Below are 16,966 nucleotides of genomic sequence, written 5' to 3'. Positions count from 1 at the left end.
AAAAAACCTTAATAGCTTTGCGGCTATTGCTGGTTATTTTTGAGATGGCGTTTCTTCAGTCAAATCAAATGAGGAATATTTTTTGTAAAACATATCCCCCGTAAATTAAATACCACAAGACGAGATTTTTTGTACTCCAAATATGCTACAAAAATGTCTCTATGCCATGTCTCTATGCCATGTTCGTCTATCTAAATCACGATAAGGCTTCGAAATTGCACATTGCTACTACTTCCAGGATGTTTGAGATGTTTCGGTACATGTTTTGGTATTGCCCCCATATAATGGTTTTTTCAAATATTCGGTATTTTTTCAACCAAATTGATTTTACTTTGCATTTTGAATTCTCATTGAATATAAAATATCCCTACCAAAATTTTTTTTTAAATGTTGACTTACTTTTATAAAATAACCCTATAATAACTATTTATATTGACTCACGTTTAGGGGTAGGCCCCTAAATAAGATTATTCGGTATATTCACCACGTTTGCAACCAATTTGGTGGACTCTATAAAACGTTCATCGCGACCGAACTTAATGAAGTTTTACTTGTTTTTCCGGATATTACAACACATAACACATTTCCTAAATCTTCAGGGGTTTATATACTTGTACAGTTTGAAACCCATCGAAGTAAAACCACCATTAACCACTCTAGCGACTTTAGATAGACATTTTTTGGCATTTCGAATGCCATTGTCTCTATAAAGTAAGAGTTGGAACCGAAGAACTTTTATGACAATAGCACTAAGTAGGCATAAGTCGGGATAATCGAGGTTTGAGTTATGAAATTTCGACGGTATATCTATTTTATTGAATTTCCCGCCATCCCTGTATATAACTATTACCACTTGTAAATATATTGCTATATAACGCTAAAGTTGCACATATTTAGTATTTAATGATTTCGATTCATGACGAAACGCACTGTTCGCATTTTTATGTGCCTCTTCGCTACAACTAAGGTTTCAGTTACAGGGTCAAAACCTGCTCTTATTTTGACAACCGATCGCACTCAAGACATTGACGTTGAAGATTACTTGCTGCAATTGCAGAATGTCATTTCGTCATGCGGAATCATTTTACAAAAATATAGCGAATCGACACGAACTAAACCGCATAACGCCGCAAAAGGTAGTCACTGTCCACAAATAAGTAAGAACTATTCAGCATTTATTTCAATTTTGTTGGAATATACAAAAAAAAATAAATAAATTAAGAACAAAACAAACTTTTGTTTTCGTTTTTTTTTTCAGATACAAATAGTATCACTTGAACACACATTTACACACATCTTCCCTCAATATACGTAGATAGGTCGTATGGATGGATGGGTGCGATGGGTGTGCGACGAAATATCAGCCCATTTCCCATTGAAACGGAACGGAGGGAGAGACCACAAATACACGTGTTTTTATTATTACTCACTCACTCACTTTCTTTTATAAATATCAACAATTGCACATGCACACACGCACACTTTCCTCTTCCTCGTAGACGTCGAGAGTTTTTTTATTTGTCGGATGAATGGCACAAAGAGTGTTCTCGCAACCTTGAATATTAAATACAATTTTTTATATAAATTTCGCACAAATATATTTATTTCTTTTTTTACAAAAATGTTGTTGCCGCAAAAATATACAGAACGAAACTATGACCGCCTAATTGTTTTACTATTTGTAAATTTGTGTTATTTGTGTTCTTTTCAGAATAGTTCCGCGAGTCTCCTTATTGTCAAGCGATAAATAGTAGCGACAACAATCCGAACAATAGCAGAGCGAACTACCACTCACGACGGCGGTCGTGGGTAAAGTAAAACTTTGCTATTCTCCCTGCCACAATTATTGATTTGTTTATTTGCACTGGCGCTTGACGCTAATGTTGTCGTGCCAAGCGATTGCACTCTGTTGGCACGATGCGAAAACCCGAAGAGCCACACCGTTGCTATAGCAAGCGAAGGAAAACATTCTGTTATCGCAATTAAAGGTATCCGCGAGCGAGAGATTGGTTGAGGAATTCAAGTGCTCTTGGGCGACTAAATACCCAGCCCTGATAAAGGCTATTTGCCACACGCACAAACAGTGAGCACTTGTGAAACACGTAGCACTCTGGGCGGTAATGAAAGGGAACTGCTCCCCAAAATGTCAATAAGGGTGGAAGTTGAATGCAACGAAGTAGAAGGTAAGAATAAATGTGACATCATTACACTCTCTGTAAGTAATTAGAAATGCATGCATACGTATAAGGCAAATAGGCACGTAAGTAGTGACGTCAATCAACTTAGATAGCTTATTAGTAAAAAAAATTGTAAAATAGACACCCATACATTTCCACAAGTAACAATACAGGTGGGGGTATGTTTTGCATACTATGGCTTCATGTATGATATTCCTAGATGTTCCTTCCAAAATCACTAATTTGGAATATTGAAAGAAACCTATATTTTTTACAAATAATTTTTATTTGAATCTAAGTTCGACCGGACCCACTTTGTTATACACTCCACGACGAAATGAAGATAGAAAATGCCTAATGCATTTTATATCTCTGAATTAGGTATTTTATATCTCTGAAATATGCGATTAGAAGTATACACTCGATATTTGGTAACAATTGTTACCAAATCATACTGGATGTTGTCTGTTTACTCCAAAGACCAGTAAAAGAAGTAAAAGAGTCCGAAAAAGAGAGTTTGACAGTTCTGCACGGAGAACTTACTTCTAGTCTGATTTATCCGGGACAATTCGATGTATTTCAATCTACCGTTAATCTTAAATTTTGCCCAAAGTAAAAAAACACATTTTTTATTTTAATAATTCATAAATTTATTAATAATTAAAAAACCTTGCTAAATGTTGTCTGTTTACTTTTCTCAGTACTATCGCAAAAGAGAGTAAGAAAGGATTACTCTCTGAACAAGAACTTACTGAATGAATGTTACTGGAAAAGTAACCAGACACACCTAATTTACAAATTGTTGTTTTTTGTGATCAAAGAAAAGTCTTTATTTTTGATGGCGGGCACGAACATCGGAATCCGAAAATTCCAACGGTGTTAGAAAGAGTACATGTCTGGCTCTCGTATGAACTAGGATTATTTTTTTTTGTTTTTTGGAAAATTTCCTATTTTTGACCACATACTAAGTTAAAAAATAAGGAAGATCTTCACGGATTTGCTTTATACGAGAGCTATACACTCCCAGAGAAACGTGTCAAAATTTGGAACCGATTGGATTATTAGTTTTTGAGTTATCGTGCCCGTCATTCGTAAAACACTGCTTCGAGAAAAATGCGTTTAAAGTTTCAGAATCACTCTTGCCGTCACTTGATGCTAACACAATAAATCGGCTATATCTTCAAGAGTTCTTGAGATTTTCACATGAAATTTTGTAGGGACATTCTAGAATTAGAGTAGATTTTTAACACCGAAAATGGGGGTGGCCCCCTTAAGTGAAATTAAGTGATATTTTGTAAAATCTTAATGAATATTGTCTTTTAATTGTGAAAGAGAATAAAAACGGCTTACTCTCTGAAATAGAACTTACTGAGTAAATGACACTGGAAACGTAACCGAACACAGCTAATATTAAATATTGTGCGAACACTTCATATTACAAACTAGCGAAGTGCCCGCTACTTCGTATGCGGAAAGAGAATACAAAAAAAAATAATATTTTATATGGAAATCGTGAATGCTGTATAATTTGTTGTACTATAATTCCACCTCTATTCCTACATCTAATATCAAGTTTATTACCATTTAGTACACATTATTACGAATTGTCAAAACTACCTCCATGTGTCAATCTTACATTCAAACAGAAATTTTAATCCCAAATTTAGGAATTGCAAAAACATATTGTACTATATCTCGTGCCGAAAACCCGAAAAATACCAAATAATTGTACCGCTCTTTGGGGGCTACCCCAAAACATGAACCAACATTCTGATATTTGATGATAGGGAAATTTTCTATCCAATGAGAATCCAAAATATCAAATTACAGTCAATGTGTGGCACCCAATCTATGGGGGTTACCTCGAAACATACCAATATTAATATTTTTGGTTGGAAAACGTGCCCAATAAAATACCTAATATATGAGGATAATTTTATATGGGGGCTACCCTAAATAGTGGATCGATTTTCAATACCAAACATCCTAGGAGTAATAGCAATGTACTTTGTTTACAAGAATACGGACATTCATAAATCGACTCAGAAAGTGATTCTATGTATATGGGCATTTCTGCTATCACTTACACGGAGGCAATATAAATTTTAATATTTACAATTCGTCCTTAATACTTCCAATACTCTAAAATTGCCATTAATCTTTTTTGGTCAAAGATCAGTTTTTCTAAAATCACTTGCAATGTTCACAATTTATTGAACATCCGGCTGCCAAACTGTTCAAAATTAATTACAATTCACACATATACAGTGCCGACAAATTCAAATGAAATTTAATTTTTTTAATTGATTGTTCAATTGTCCTCAGTCCGATTTTGCAAACAAACGCAATTTTGATTATTGAGCATATTTTTTAACTCAATTGATTTTTAATTTTTTAAAAAAGAGTCATGCGGTCTGCTTTTTTATTGGCCAGCTGATCGATTGCTTACTTTAAATTCATTTTCTAGACTATTGATCCACACTAGTTGGATTCAATTATTATCGACTTAATTGGATGATGTAATTTACTACATAACTTCGTCATGCGACAGTGAAATATTCAAAAGGTTTTAAAGGTATTTTATCGGCTACAAACGTGAGAGTGTGCATTTACGAAGGTTTGTTTCAAATAGTTTGCCAATGGATTGAACCATTCACAAAAATTTTTAAATATTTTTTTTTTAATTTTTAAATGTTCAAAAGTTATTTGCAGTTTAATTAATATACAACCTTATAAGCATTTTTGTTTGATTTTAGTTTTCTACTCTGATACCAGAATCAAAGTAATTACCAGACTTAATAAAATGTTATTTCTTGAAGTTATAAATTTTGATATATAATTTAAATATAAAATATAATTGGAAATTAAATTATATAATTTACCAAAAATCACTAGCTACACCTAATAAACTCGGCTTAGTACCATTTACTGGTACGAAGATAAGTAGAATGTCAATTGCAATACAAATTTGATTGCAATTGCAATACAAATATTGACGGATGTCGTCAATTAAAACTTCGGTTATTTTTTTAAATTATATCATCAAAATCGGAAACAAAGTGACAAATTTGGAAGAAGACTATAGGCCCATCCACCTGATTTTTTTCTATTACATACAATGGAAAAGCTGCTGGATAATTAAGTTAGAAAATCTCACGACCTAAAAAAACAGAAAATGGGATAACGCTAAATTTAAAAACGAATAAGTAGAAGATACTTAAGACTGTCACAAGCTTTGAGAGGAACACGGACAACAAATTATATTTACAGGAATATTTCACTGCATCTTGGGGTTTCACCTCTGCCATGGCCTCTGGTGGTAGAAGAAATAATAATTTACCAACTTCATACAATATGTAATGTTACCACTGTCACGTTGGGTCGGGAAAGCTGTGCTATTTTGGTAAAATCACTCCAATTAATAGGTGTGCATTTTGGAACTTTAAACGGTATGCCAAAAACTCCTACAAGCTTAATAAATATTTCTGAATCTAGCCCTCGGTATTACAAATTTGGCACTGTTACTATATATGGCGGTAAATGATTTGCCAATTTTATAATGTATCCTGGGAAATTGATCACTGGGAAGTTTGCATTCGAATAATAAGATATTTTGTCCCATATTTAAAGCTAAATTTAATTTAGTTCACCACACTAAAAATAGACGAATTATGTTGAACTATCTCTTGAGGAACTCAGCAGAGCTGCCGCAAAATTTGCTTACAAATCTCCATGTGTAAACGGCGTCTATACAATTTTCTCCAAATATGTTTACCTCCGATTAAGAACCCAAAAAATATATACATTTATAAAATTCTAAAAAAGTTTAAGATATAAAAAACGCATACATCTTCGAAGATATTATTTTATGTCCAATCGACACAATTAATTTGTTCGAAGAAAATTGTTGAAGCATTTCCTGATGATACCTTTGTACACCGTCCAGTGATAGGATATACTTACCAGATATACTTTAACGAAATACATACTATATAAATGTGTATATAGCCAAAATAATATTCAAATCGTTTAATAAAATATGCAAAATTGTATGTGTCTATTTTGTAAAAAAAAAATATGTAAGTCTTTTGTGAGTACAATACTATCAAAAAATACATTAGTTCTAAAAAAATCTCAAATATGTTTTCACAATACCTCGTCAAGGCATCATCAGCTATCTATAAATTTGCATTTTAAAATTCATTAATTCATACTTTATACATTCTAAAAACTCATTGGAGGCGGAGGTAGCATATAACCATGAGGATGATCAATAACTACTTTTAAAAATTTATCGGGCCATTCAAATTCCCGCCGTTCCCCGAGCTGACTTATTCTGTCCAGATTTGCATTCTTGAAATCTTCAATCATACGTGGCACCAAGTCATCGGTTATTAACACCTGAATCCAATATCCAATAACTCCATAAGGTGCTTCTTTAGTTACACCGGCTCCTGTCACCGACTCTGCTACAAACGTCAGTGCCAAATGCTGAGCTTTAAAGGTAAAGTGTCGACCATGACGTATCCGATCTTTAATTGCCAACAACAGAAATTTAGCTGCATATGGAGCGATTTGTAACTCTATGCCGTCGAGTGTAACAGAATCGGGAGCCTCTGGCTGGTCATCAATGGGACAGGAGTTGTGCAAAGAACTGCCACTCAGGGACATAGATACAGGAAACGCCAAATTAGAAGGTTCAGTGTTCATTTCCCCTAAGTCTTCTTCTTTACATTTTATCTCTTCCTTCAGTGTCATCGAATCCATTAATGTGTTTAGCTCTTGCCCATCTTCTGGATCTTCTGCATTGGTTTGCGTATTTCGTGTCCTAGGTCTAGGTATTTCTCTGAATGTAAATTCTGCATTAACTCCCGCTAGATCCGAGCCATCTCTTTCTAACTCCTCCTCAAGAGCAACTAAACGATCGGGGAAAATGTCGAATACGCTAAGAGTTCGATCTATGTTGGTTACCCACCACTCCCCGCCAGTTTGTATGTCTTGCTTCAGATAATTCAATACACCACGACCATTCCATCGCGCAGCTTGTTCCAACTCCTCATATGTTACACCAACAATTTGGCAGAAATCGACGCTGCCAAACGGTGTGATCATTGATTTCAGCTGGGGATCTTCTGCAATTAAAATATTTTGCAGTGGCGTATCAAATCTATCGTCCAAGCCTTTCCGCCATGGTATATTATCTCCGAAACAGAGTCGATTTCCAGTCCGGAAACAATACCGAGCCAGATTTTGCATGAGATTTGCAGGCCAAGTGGGCGGTCTAATTCGCTTTCCAGGGTTTTCTTCCTCCTCTTTAAGTTCTTCATTCGTTTTTAGCAGACGAAATGTCAATTCAAAGCCCATACCAGATCTTGATTGTATCTCACTGTCTTCACTGTCCAGCACATGAACTCGTCCATCGCCATGTAAATCACTCAGTCCAAAACTAACATAGAACCAATGCGGAGGAATCTTCTTTTCGGGATCGCCACGATTACTGAACATGCTAATATAGTCCAATGGGTCTTGTCCACCGAGCCAATATTTTAATACTGTTGTAACTTGCAGGGGATTTGGTTGATCAGGATAATGCTCCAGCAATTTGTCAATAAGAGCTTTCAAACCGGCTGGTGGCGGACATCTTGGTGTAGTAGCACCAATGTTATGCTGATTTGGGGCTGATGCCATTTTGAAAACCCAATTATAATGGAAGACAACTTGACATAAGTAAATAGCGCACAATTATTTAAATTATTTCAAATTAAAAAGAGATCGATCGAGACACAACGTCGTCTGAAGAAAAATTGAAAAACGTTCCACCTGCTAACGAATGGGAGGAGAAGACAAAATGACCGATAAAGATAAACCCAAAATGAATAACAGAAAGTTTACGAATGATGTGGGCGGGAGACTAGGTGGAAACCGTGTTGTTTACACACATACACACACAGCAGCTGCAGTCAGAGAACCGGAGCCATACTGAAATGTTATGTGTGACGGCGTTGCTGATGTAAAAGCATCAGCTGCTTTTCCTAATTTAAAAATTGAGGTTTGTAACGCATTTAATAAAATAAACTAAGTTCATTTACACTGTCTCTCGAATTTTAAAAATAAAAAATAAGATTTTAACTTAATTTTTATTGGAATTTGATATATATAAGTATGTTTTATGCGGCGATCACTTGACTGAATGTAACGCAGTCAGATAATTGGATCTACTTCGGACTGACAAGCACAGTGTAGCAAGTAATTTATATGATTGCCTCTTGTAAAAGAGAAATAACAGCCCTTTTTTGTAAAATTCTAGACAAACCAATTCGAGTGATTTACGACGAAACCATGGCATAATTATTACAAGGTAGGGTATGTGTGTGTATTGTTTTGAATACTATGTCAAGTAAATTGAAATATATTCAAATTTAATTGCAATGAAAATTATGTTTTCAACACGTTCGTCTGGAAGCATGTCATAATTACAAAATGATTATTGAAATGATCTTGAAGTTTTCAGCCTCTATAATCTATAAATATATTATTTTTATTATTAAATCTTTATTTTGTAATGAAAAGCCTAAGGGGCCAATAAATTATTACAACATGCTTCGAATATTAAATTTGGAAATTAACATTTAAATTATTAGAACTTAAAAGTAAATAATATCTAATTAGGAAAAAATACACGTATGACACTTCACAAGGGAAGAACTACTCCTAAAAGAAGAAAGAAGAACTACTCCCAAACTATAATATCAGCGACAATTACTGCCTCTAAATATAAGTATTTTTTAAGGTAGATACAAATAGCATAGAATATTATTCTACTGCTTCTTGAAATGAGACAAGAAGCTTATTTCGGTATGATGAAATGGTTACATTAAACATTTTTAAGTTGTTAGGTAGTGTATTGAATAAACAAGAAATGATCTATCCATGTGAACGTCCAATCTTGGAATTGTTAGATTGGTGTTTCTAGTGGATCTTGAAAAATAAAAGGAACTGGCCAAAAAAGAGGGACATTGAGAGATTGACATTTTGTAACATTTTTAGTTATATCTTAAGAGCAATATTATTAAAAACGGAGATATTTATTTACAGAAAGTATACATTTTTATATTTTTTAAAAAATATGCCATTCGACATGCATAATATTTTATGAAAAATTATTTTTCAAACAATTTGAAATTGATAGATGAGTTCTAAATTAAAAAGGGTTGCCATTACTAATTTCTCAAATGAGACTACCTTCTGTAATTATGCCATGGTCTGGAAGTAATTACTTTGTTATGGATGAAAAAACATTTTATGGTATTCCCTTTGGATTTTGGCAGAAGAAGCCACCACGTACATAGTTGCTTTTTAGTTATTCAACTCGAATCTACTCTAATTCTAGAATGTCTCTACAAAATTTCAATTGAAAATCTCAAGAACTCTTGAAGATATAGCCGATTTATTGTGTCAGCATCAAGTGACGGTGAAGGGCTAAACAGAATGTTCGCGTTAAGCGTTTTTTTGTTATCGCGTTAACGCACGCAAAAAGTTAAAATATATTTAACTCCGAAGCGCAGCGCACAACAACTTCGAGCGTTTGTGTTATCGTTTCCTTGTGGTTGTTGTATTTTCGATAACACATAACGCAACGGATGGCTCAACGCGAGCATTCTGCTTAGCCCTTAAGAGTGATTCACAAACTTTAAACGCATTTTTCTCGAATCAGTGTTTTACAAATGGCGGGCACGATAACTCAAATACTAATAATCCAATCGGTTCCAAATTTTGACACATTTCTCTGGGAGTTTATAGCTCTCGTATGAACTAGGATAAAGCCAATCGGCGAAGATCTTCCTTATCTTATTTTTTAACTTAGTAGACCACAAATAGGCGATTTTCCAAAAAAAAAAAAAAAAATTCAAAGTTCCGCCATGTTGTTAATTGTTGTACGAAGTCAATAGTTCATACATGAGCCAGACATGTACTATTTCTAAAACCGTTGGAATTTTCGGATTCCGATGTTCCAGTTAGGAGTTATCATGCCCGCCATTAAAAATAAGGACTTTTCTTTGATCACAAAAAACAACAACAAAAAATGTTTGTAAATTATTTTTCTTCCTTTTTAAATCTTTACATATATATATATATATGCAAAGTTGCAAACCTTGGTATTCAAGTATGCTAAACGACAGAAAAGATGCTGAATCAAGCACTGGAAATGCAAAAAATAGTAATCCACAATGTAGCTCGGACCGACGCAACATGAAATTGCACGACGCAAATCGAATATTCTGGTTTTTGAAAAGCGACGCAGCTCGAAAGGACGCAAATCGGGACGACTAGTGTATTGGAATATTTTTGGGTGTCTGCTTGCTACCTATGTCAGTAGTCACACGGGCAAATTTTGTGGTAAAGTAAATTGAGTTTATGGGCGAAGGAGTTGAGAGGAATAAAAGGGGGTACAGACATACTTGTACTTCGCAATTCTGTTTTGTTTCGTTGTTTTTGCCTATGACTAAGAAGTCTATTTTTAAAGGGCCCCACACACTATACACATTCCGTAATGCCGATGAACCCCTTTGTATACGTGTGTGATTGACTAGTGTGTGGCAAACTCTTCAATCATTATTTCAAAAAAATGATTTTTGTCCAAAAAATCACATTTTGAGTCGTAAATTCAGTAATTTTTTTATTTCGTCACAAATTTAATATATTGTTACGTTCTTGGATTTTACTTAATCCCGTGTAGACGTTGTTTTATTTCCCAGTACAGTTCGTACTAAATAAAACGCGGGTTCTTTCTGATTACGATTATTACAGTGATTTTATTGACACAACTTTACTTTGCACGTTACTTTACAGCTTTACGTTATTTGACGGTTTCAATTCGCGATCTGATTCACAACTGACTAACTGCCTTGCCATTTCCTCTATTTATATGAATCTTGCCTGTCGCTACAGAAGTTTCTAGACGATCTGGTAACATCTAGATTACGAACAATCTGGTAGCATTTGAACAATCTACCAATGCAACAAACACATACAACCTTACAGTTAGTAAACAATAACAACAACACATATACAGGCGAGGGAGTAACAAAGAAAGAGGAATTAAGCGATCATCAATGATAACGTTTAACAAGAATTGTACGTCAACAACAAAATAGACAATGAAAGAGGAAATGGAAAGATGTAGAAAAATCTATACAGTAGTTGTTGTTGTAAAGTTATTCGAATAAACTGCGTAGTAGAAATTTACGTTACAATTCAAATTCTTAAATTAACGGAATTCATCTGAATTAACTTAAATCTAAAGTTATATTCGTAACAATATGTACTCAAAATTATTTACTCTCAGCTTTGAAAATAAATAAAATACACAAGATTTTGATATTCGTTATGCATTGTGTGTGTCACACATACATAAATAAACTTAAAAAATACACATTCTATCATAAATGCTGTACGGCATGATGTATAATGTACCGACTATGCAAAATCGACTAAAAGTTTGATTTTGTATGTGAACAGTTGTCAACCAATAAATCAAAGTTCTAGAATCTATAATTTTTGACAGTTTGGGCTTTGTGATAATAAACCAAGTATTTATTAATAAAATCAATAGTCGATCTTGAAAAGTCGACTTTACGATTTCCTCATAGATCAAAAGTCGACTTCGACTTTAATGCATTTTGAATGGCACTCTTGCCTAAAAAAACCACCACAAAAATATTTGTGGTTGTTGGACAGTCAGTAGTGGATAAAAAGGTTAACAGTCGAAAATTATAGTGTGTACACTGCTTTAGACTTTTCAATACAAAAAAGTCGATTAATCGAATAGTCGAAAGTCGATTTACTTATCCCTATATTCGAGTTTGCAAAATTATTGCAGAACAAAATTGTCTCGGTCTTTTACAACAAAACGAAAGTATTAACGCCATGTACAGACGGGCGTTGTTCGACCCTGTATTAAGAAATAATTACTGAAATAATATTAATAATGATTAGGAAGTATATATAGTTACCTACTTATTTCGATATTTATTTCTTTTCATTTTGTTCTAATTAGCGCATAAATAAAAAGATATGAAATTTTTTTGATATGTGACATATGAATTGAGAAAATATAAAAATGTATTAAAAACAAAATTTTCAGAAAAAAATTAAAAACATGAATTAAAAATATATAACTATGGATTGGATAATTTGTTCTATTTAAATTTGTAGGTATGTAATGAACACTAATAAGTTGAAATTTCAGTGTAGAAGAAGAAACACCAAGTTTGAAAAAACAAATTGTGATGACATGAATTAAGAATAGTGTTGTATGAACGGGTTAATTCATGTAGGTAATTCTGAGAGCGAACTACGTTGTTCGAGTGCTTGTCAGAACATGGTATAAGAAAGCAAAAATCGAAAAGCCACAACAGAAAATCGATTTTGTGCACTCAAAAGTCGACTTCGATTTTTAGACTTTCGTCTACAAAAAGTCGATTAATCGATTAGTCGAAAGTCGATTTACTTATCCCTATATTCGAGTTTGCAAAAAAATTATTGCGGAACAGAATCGTTTTAGCCAAACTCAGTCTTTTTTCTAAGCAGATTTAAATAAATTAATACTCGAAACGCACAAAAATGGAGCCCTACAATCAGCCCGTGGTTATTGATAATGTAAGTTCTTGTTTTTCGCCCCATTGGCGAGTGAAAATAATCGGGAATATGCTGAAAAGCCCTAATACAAGGTGCGGTGCGAATGAGTAGTAGTGACATCACCTGCCTTACTGCCGCGCTGGCCCTCTCTTCCATCCATCCGAAAATCTGTTGGTAGTTGAAACACTAATAGCAACAATCCTAATAAGTCTACCAACAACAAAAACAACGAATGCGATGATGACTAAACCTTTGGGTGGTTGAATTTCCAAAATAAAAACCAGGCTTAAAGGGTTCTACAAAATATGAAAATGTTTGTGTATTGAGTTTTTCGTTTAACGTTTATATTTAATACAAGATGTCCAATCATATTGACCAGTCATGTTTATGCCCTCATTTAGATGCAATTGTCTGCCATAATTTATTGGGTAAATGACTGGTTGGGTTTCACGCACCCATTGTAATGGTAGCATTAGTAATTCGCTGCATTTATCTCTTGTCCGAAGGCCGCATTTTCCATAATGTTTCTTAAAAACGACGGGTCTTGGTAATTTATTATATGGATCTCGATAATAATCTCTGAAATTTTGGCAATCGATGTAGAATTGATCAATATCATTTACACGTCCATAATCTACCACGGACAATCCAATTGCCGGAGCAAATCCTCTAAGCGATTTTCTTTGATTTTCAGAACTCTTTGCGACTCGTAGCATATCAACCTCGGGAGTTTTAATAAACTTCATCTTGAATGTGACACACAATAATTGACCAATTAGTAAAAAGAGAAAAAGCAACTTTCTAATTTTTATATTTTCTATCTTTTCAATTAGATTTGATTTTGATTGACAAAATTTGTTTTTTTAGGGTTCTGGTATGATCAAAGCAGGTTTTGCCGGAGAGCATATACCAAAGTGCCGATTTCCCAATTAGTGAGTAGTTGGTGTAAAGAAAATTTATTTTTTATTCACATATTCTTCTTTCTTCCTTTTTAGTGTTGGTCGCCCCAAACATGTTCGTGTTATGGCAGGTGCGCTAGAAGGTGATCTCTTCGTCGGACCAAAAGCAGAGGAACACCGAGGTCTATTAAGCATACGTTATCCTATGGAGCATGGTATTGTTACCGATTGGAATGACATGGAACACATTTGGGGATACATTTATAGCAAAGTATGTTCATGTTATGGTAATTATATTATTTTTTATCTTGTGACAGCGACTTTACAGAATCGACATTTGTTTACATTTATATCTTTCTACGATATAAACCATTTTAGATTGTATTGTATCCCATACTTATTCAAAAAATACTACGAACTTAGAATTTCTTTGACTCTACAATTGAATAATTTAAATCGATCTATCATTTGGTTCGAGATACTCGGAAAAGAACTGATCCAAATATTTACAAATAAGATTGACAAGGGATGGACGCAAAAAACATCTGGATAACGATGCTTTGGATAACGAATAAAATAGATAAAATAGATAACATCTATAACTTTTTCCGTCCATTACGAACGCATAAATGGAAGAAATATATTAAAAATTGTTTGGAAAGGAGTGGGGAATATTTTCCATAATTTTTTATTAAAACGAATTTAAGCGAAAATATAATGTATACGCTTTAGAACCATACTAATATTACTATCATCGGCCCCTAAATGACGAAGTTGTGAGTATAGGAAATTCGGAACCTCAGAGATCCATATCTCAGGAAGTATGAACTTCTCCCAAGGAAGTCATATATTTTCGTGATCAGACGAGACATGCAGCTGATAAAACAATTTTGAAAAAGATGAGCCTTTAAAATCAACTTGTTCCAAAACGACAAACATAAATTAAAGGCTATTATTTCCCATAATCCAGTAGGGAATACCATGAATTATTTGTTTCATCTGTAACATGTAATTCCTTCCAGACGAAAGCGGTTAAAAATCATTAAAAAAAAAACATACCATCTTGAGGAAAAAATTGTTATCAGTTGGTAGCTATGCCCTACCTTGTTATAATTATACTATAAATTCTTTGAAAATTTAAATTGCAGTAATTGCGCATATGTCAAAAGTTACCCCATCTGGAATCAATCTGACCAAAATCTCCATTAAACCGTGCATTTTATTGTCATAAAGAATTTAAATAACAAACATTATTATTTACATTACCCTTTATTGTTCTTTGTAGTTTTTCGGGTTTTCCTCACGAACTAAGGTTTTGTTTTTTTTTTTATTTTCCAATTCCTCTACAGGAACAACTATCGACATGTACCGATGAACATCCAGTATTGTTGACGGAGGCTCCTTTAAATCCACGCAGGAATCGTGAAAAAGCTGCTGAATTCTTTTTTGAGGGTATTAATGCACCCGCTCTCTTCGTTTCAATGCAAGCCGTACTAAGTCTGTAAGTAAAGTAAAAATTCCTCAGCTGGCTGGTTTTAATTTTGACACTCTCAATTTCAAGGTATGCCACTGGTCGCGTAACCGGTGTTGTTCTTGACTCAGGTGATGGTGTTACACATGCAGTACCAATTTACGAAGGTTTTGCTATGCCTCACAGCATTATGCGTGTAGATATTGCCGGGCGAGATGTTTCGCGATATCTCAAGACTCTTCTACGCAAGGAAGGATTTAATTTCCGCTCTACAGCCGAATTTGAAATTGTCCGTTCTATCAAGGAGAAGGTGTGCTACTTGGCAACAAATCCTCAAAAGGAAGAAACGGTGGACACTGAAAAATTCTCCTATAAACTACCCGATGGCAAAACACTAGAGGTAAATTCAAATTTCATAAAAATAATGACAATCGAAAACTTAACTGATATTTACAATCAATCCTATTTAGGTTGGACAAGCCCGCTTTAGAGCGCCCGAAGTTCTATTCAGACCAGATTTACTGGGTGAAGAATGCGAGGGTATTCATGACGTTTTGATGTACGCCATTGAAAAGTCTGACATGGATCTCAGAAAATTCCTCTATCAAAACATTGTCTTGTCAGGCGGTTCAACATTGTTCAAAGGATTTGGTGATCGCCTGTTATCTGAATTAAGGAAACATTCGGCAAAGGATCTAAAAATCAGAGTAAGCTACATAACAACATTAGGCCAAAAAAAAAACGTATAAAAAATGTAAAATTTTTGATTTCACTTTTTCGCAGATTGCAGCTCCACAGGAACGTTTGTACTCTACGTGGATGGGTGGCTCTATTTTAGCATCACTGGATACCTTCAAGAAAATGTGGATCTCAAAGAGAGAGTACGAAGAGGAGGGCCATCGTGCTGTGCATAAAAAGACTTTCTAGAGCAATTCTACTCGTCATTATTTATTGTAAAATGCTTGTATTTTTTTAATTTCCTAAAAATATTCACAAACTGTATTTGTAATTTATTTTTGCGTGTTTAAGACATACGTTAGGCGTAAAATTACTTACCAACTTGTATTCTAAAGTCATTAAAAAGTTATCCAACTCAAAAGGATTTATTATGTGTGACTAATAAAGACATTTAATATGTTCAAGTATTAAAACGGAATCGCCGCTGCCTGCTACCGCCTGAGAATGTGGGGAATGCTAAAACACAATGCGTTTCGAGAATATAGAAATTCGCTTTATAAATTCTGTTTAAACCTACTTATCATATCTCTCTCATCTATGCCGTTATCAAGTGAAATAGATAATATTGAAAATGGGAAAAATAAATATTAAGAACTAATGGATTTTGGTGTTTATACATCGGTAACATCAGAAAATTTTGGTTATTGCAATGGAAATTACCTGAAATCGGGAGGCAAATTATTACAGGCGGTATCGAATTGTTTCGATCGAAGTCTTTCAATTCGGTATAGCCGCATAGGATATCGATTACATTTCGCCGTTGTTTCAAATTCATTATAAAATCTATTTTTCAGCAGCCGTCATATTTTTGTTGGGCAACTATTTTGTATTTTACCATATTTTGAGGGTTGCAATTGAAATTATCTCGATTTAGCATAGGATTTAGAACAAATCGAGATAATGAGTGGTTTTTATTTTGTATGATAAATCGAGGTAAATTCAGCTTGACATAATGCACCTTATCGCGATAAAAGATATATGTAGTCTAAACGCGCCTTCAATCCTTTCAAGGGAGATTTGTTGCAATCATATATAGAGGAAGT

General features: G+C 34.0%; 4 protein-coding genes across 5 annotated transcripts in view; 2 read left to right on the top strand and 2 right to left on the bottom strand.

Moving 5' to 3' along the window:
- Positions 1-6,401: 6,401 nt before the first annotated feature.
- On the bottom strand, positions 6,402-7,865 carry LOC133332683 (suppressor of fused homolog). Its single transcript, XM_061541065.1, has one exon. The coding sequence runs from the start codon at positions 7,863-7,865 to the stop codon at positions 6,402-6,404; it is 1,464 nt and encodes a 487-aa protein (XP_061397049.1).
- LOC133332640 (axin) overlaps positions 7,818-16,966 on the top strand; it is an 81,095-nt gene continuing 71,946 nt past the window's right edge. For both annotated transcript variants that reach the window (XM_061541036.1, XM_061541031.1), the window contains exon 1: positions 7,818-7,824. The gene's annotated coding sequence lies outside the window, so the exon portion shown is untranslated. The remainder of the gene's footprint in view (positions 7,825-16,966) is intronic.
- LOC133332703 (actin-related protein 1) lies at positions 12,697-16,336 on the top strand. Its single transcript, XM_061541084.1, has 7 exons — positions 12,697-12,836; positions 13,683-13,747; positions 13,811-13,985; positions 15,064-15,215; positions 15,276-15,585; positions 15,656-15,892; positions 15,969-16,336. Exons 1-7 carry the CDS (start codon positions 12,801-12,803, stop codon positions 16,110-16,112), a joined length of 1,119 nt encoding a protein of 372 aa, XP_061397068.1. The 5' UTR covers positions 12,697-12,800; the 3' UTR covers positions 16,113-16,336.
- Positions 13,148-13,561, bottom strand: LOC133332754 (uncharacterized). The gene has a single exon (XM_061541134.1). It carries the CDS (start codon positions 13,559-13,561, stop codon positions 13,151-13,153), a length of 411 nt encoding a protein of 136 aa, XP_061397118.1. The 3' UTR covers positions 13,148-13,150.

This window comes from Musca vetustissima, unplaced genomic scaffold (assembly GCF_032173495.1).
Source record: "Musca vetustissima isolate MV318-11 ecotype Yass unplaced genomic scaffold, APGP_CSIRO_Mvet_v1 utg16112, whole genome shotgun sequence".
NCBI classification, from domain to species: Eukaryota; Metazoa; Arthropoda; class Insecta; order Diptera; family Muscidae; genus Musca; species Musca vetustissima.
This window is presented reverse-complemented; position numbering and strand designations above follow the sequence as displayed.

Bases quoted from the DNA above. Each gene is read 5' to 3' on its own strand.
- LOC133332683 (XM_061541065.1), bottom strand. From the start codon at position 7,865: ATGGCATCAGCCCCAAATCAGCATAACATTGGTGCTACTACACCAAGA.
- LOC133332703 (XM_061541084.1), top strand. From the start codon at position 12,801: ATGGAGCCCTACAATCAGCCCGTGGTTATTGATAAT. The intron at 13,748-13,810 runs GTGAGTAGTTGG...CTTCCTTTTTAG, and splicing joins AAGTGCCGATTTCCCAATTA to TGTTGGTCGCCCCAAACATG. The intron at 15,586-15,655 runs GTAAATTCAAAT...AATCCTATTTAG, and splicing joins CCGATGGCAAAACACTAGAG to GTTGGACAAGCCCGCTTTAG.
- LOC133332754 (XM_061541134.1), bottom strand. From the start codon at position 13,561: ATGAAGTTTATTAAAACTCCCGAGGTTGATATGCTACGAGTCGCAAAG.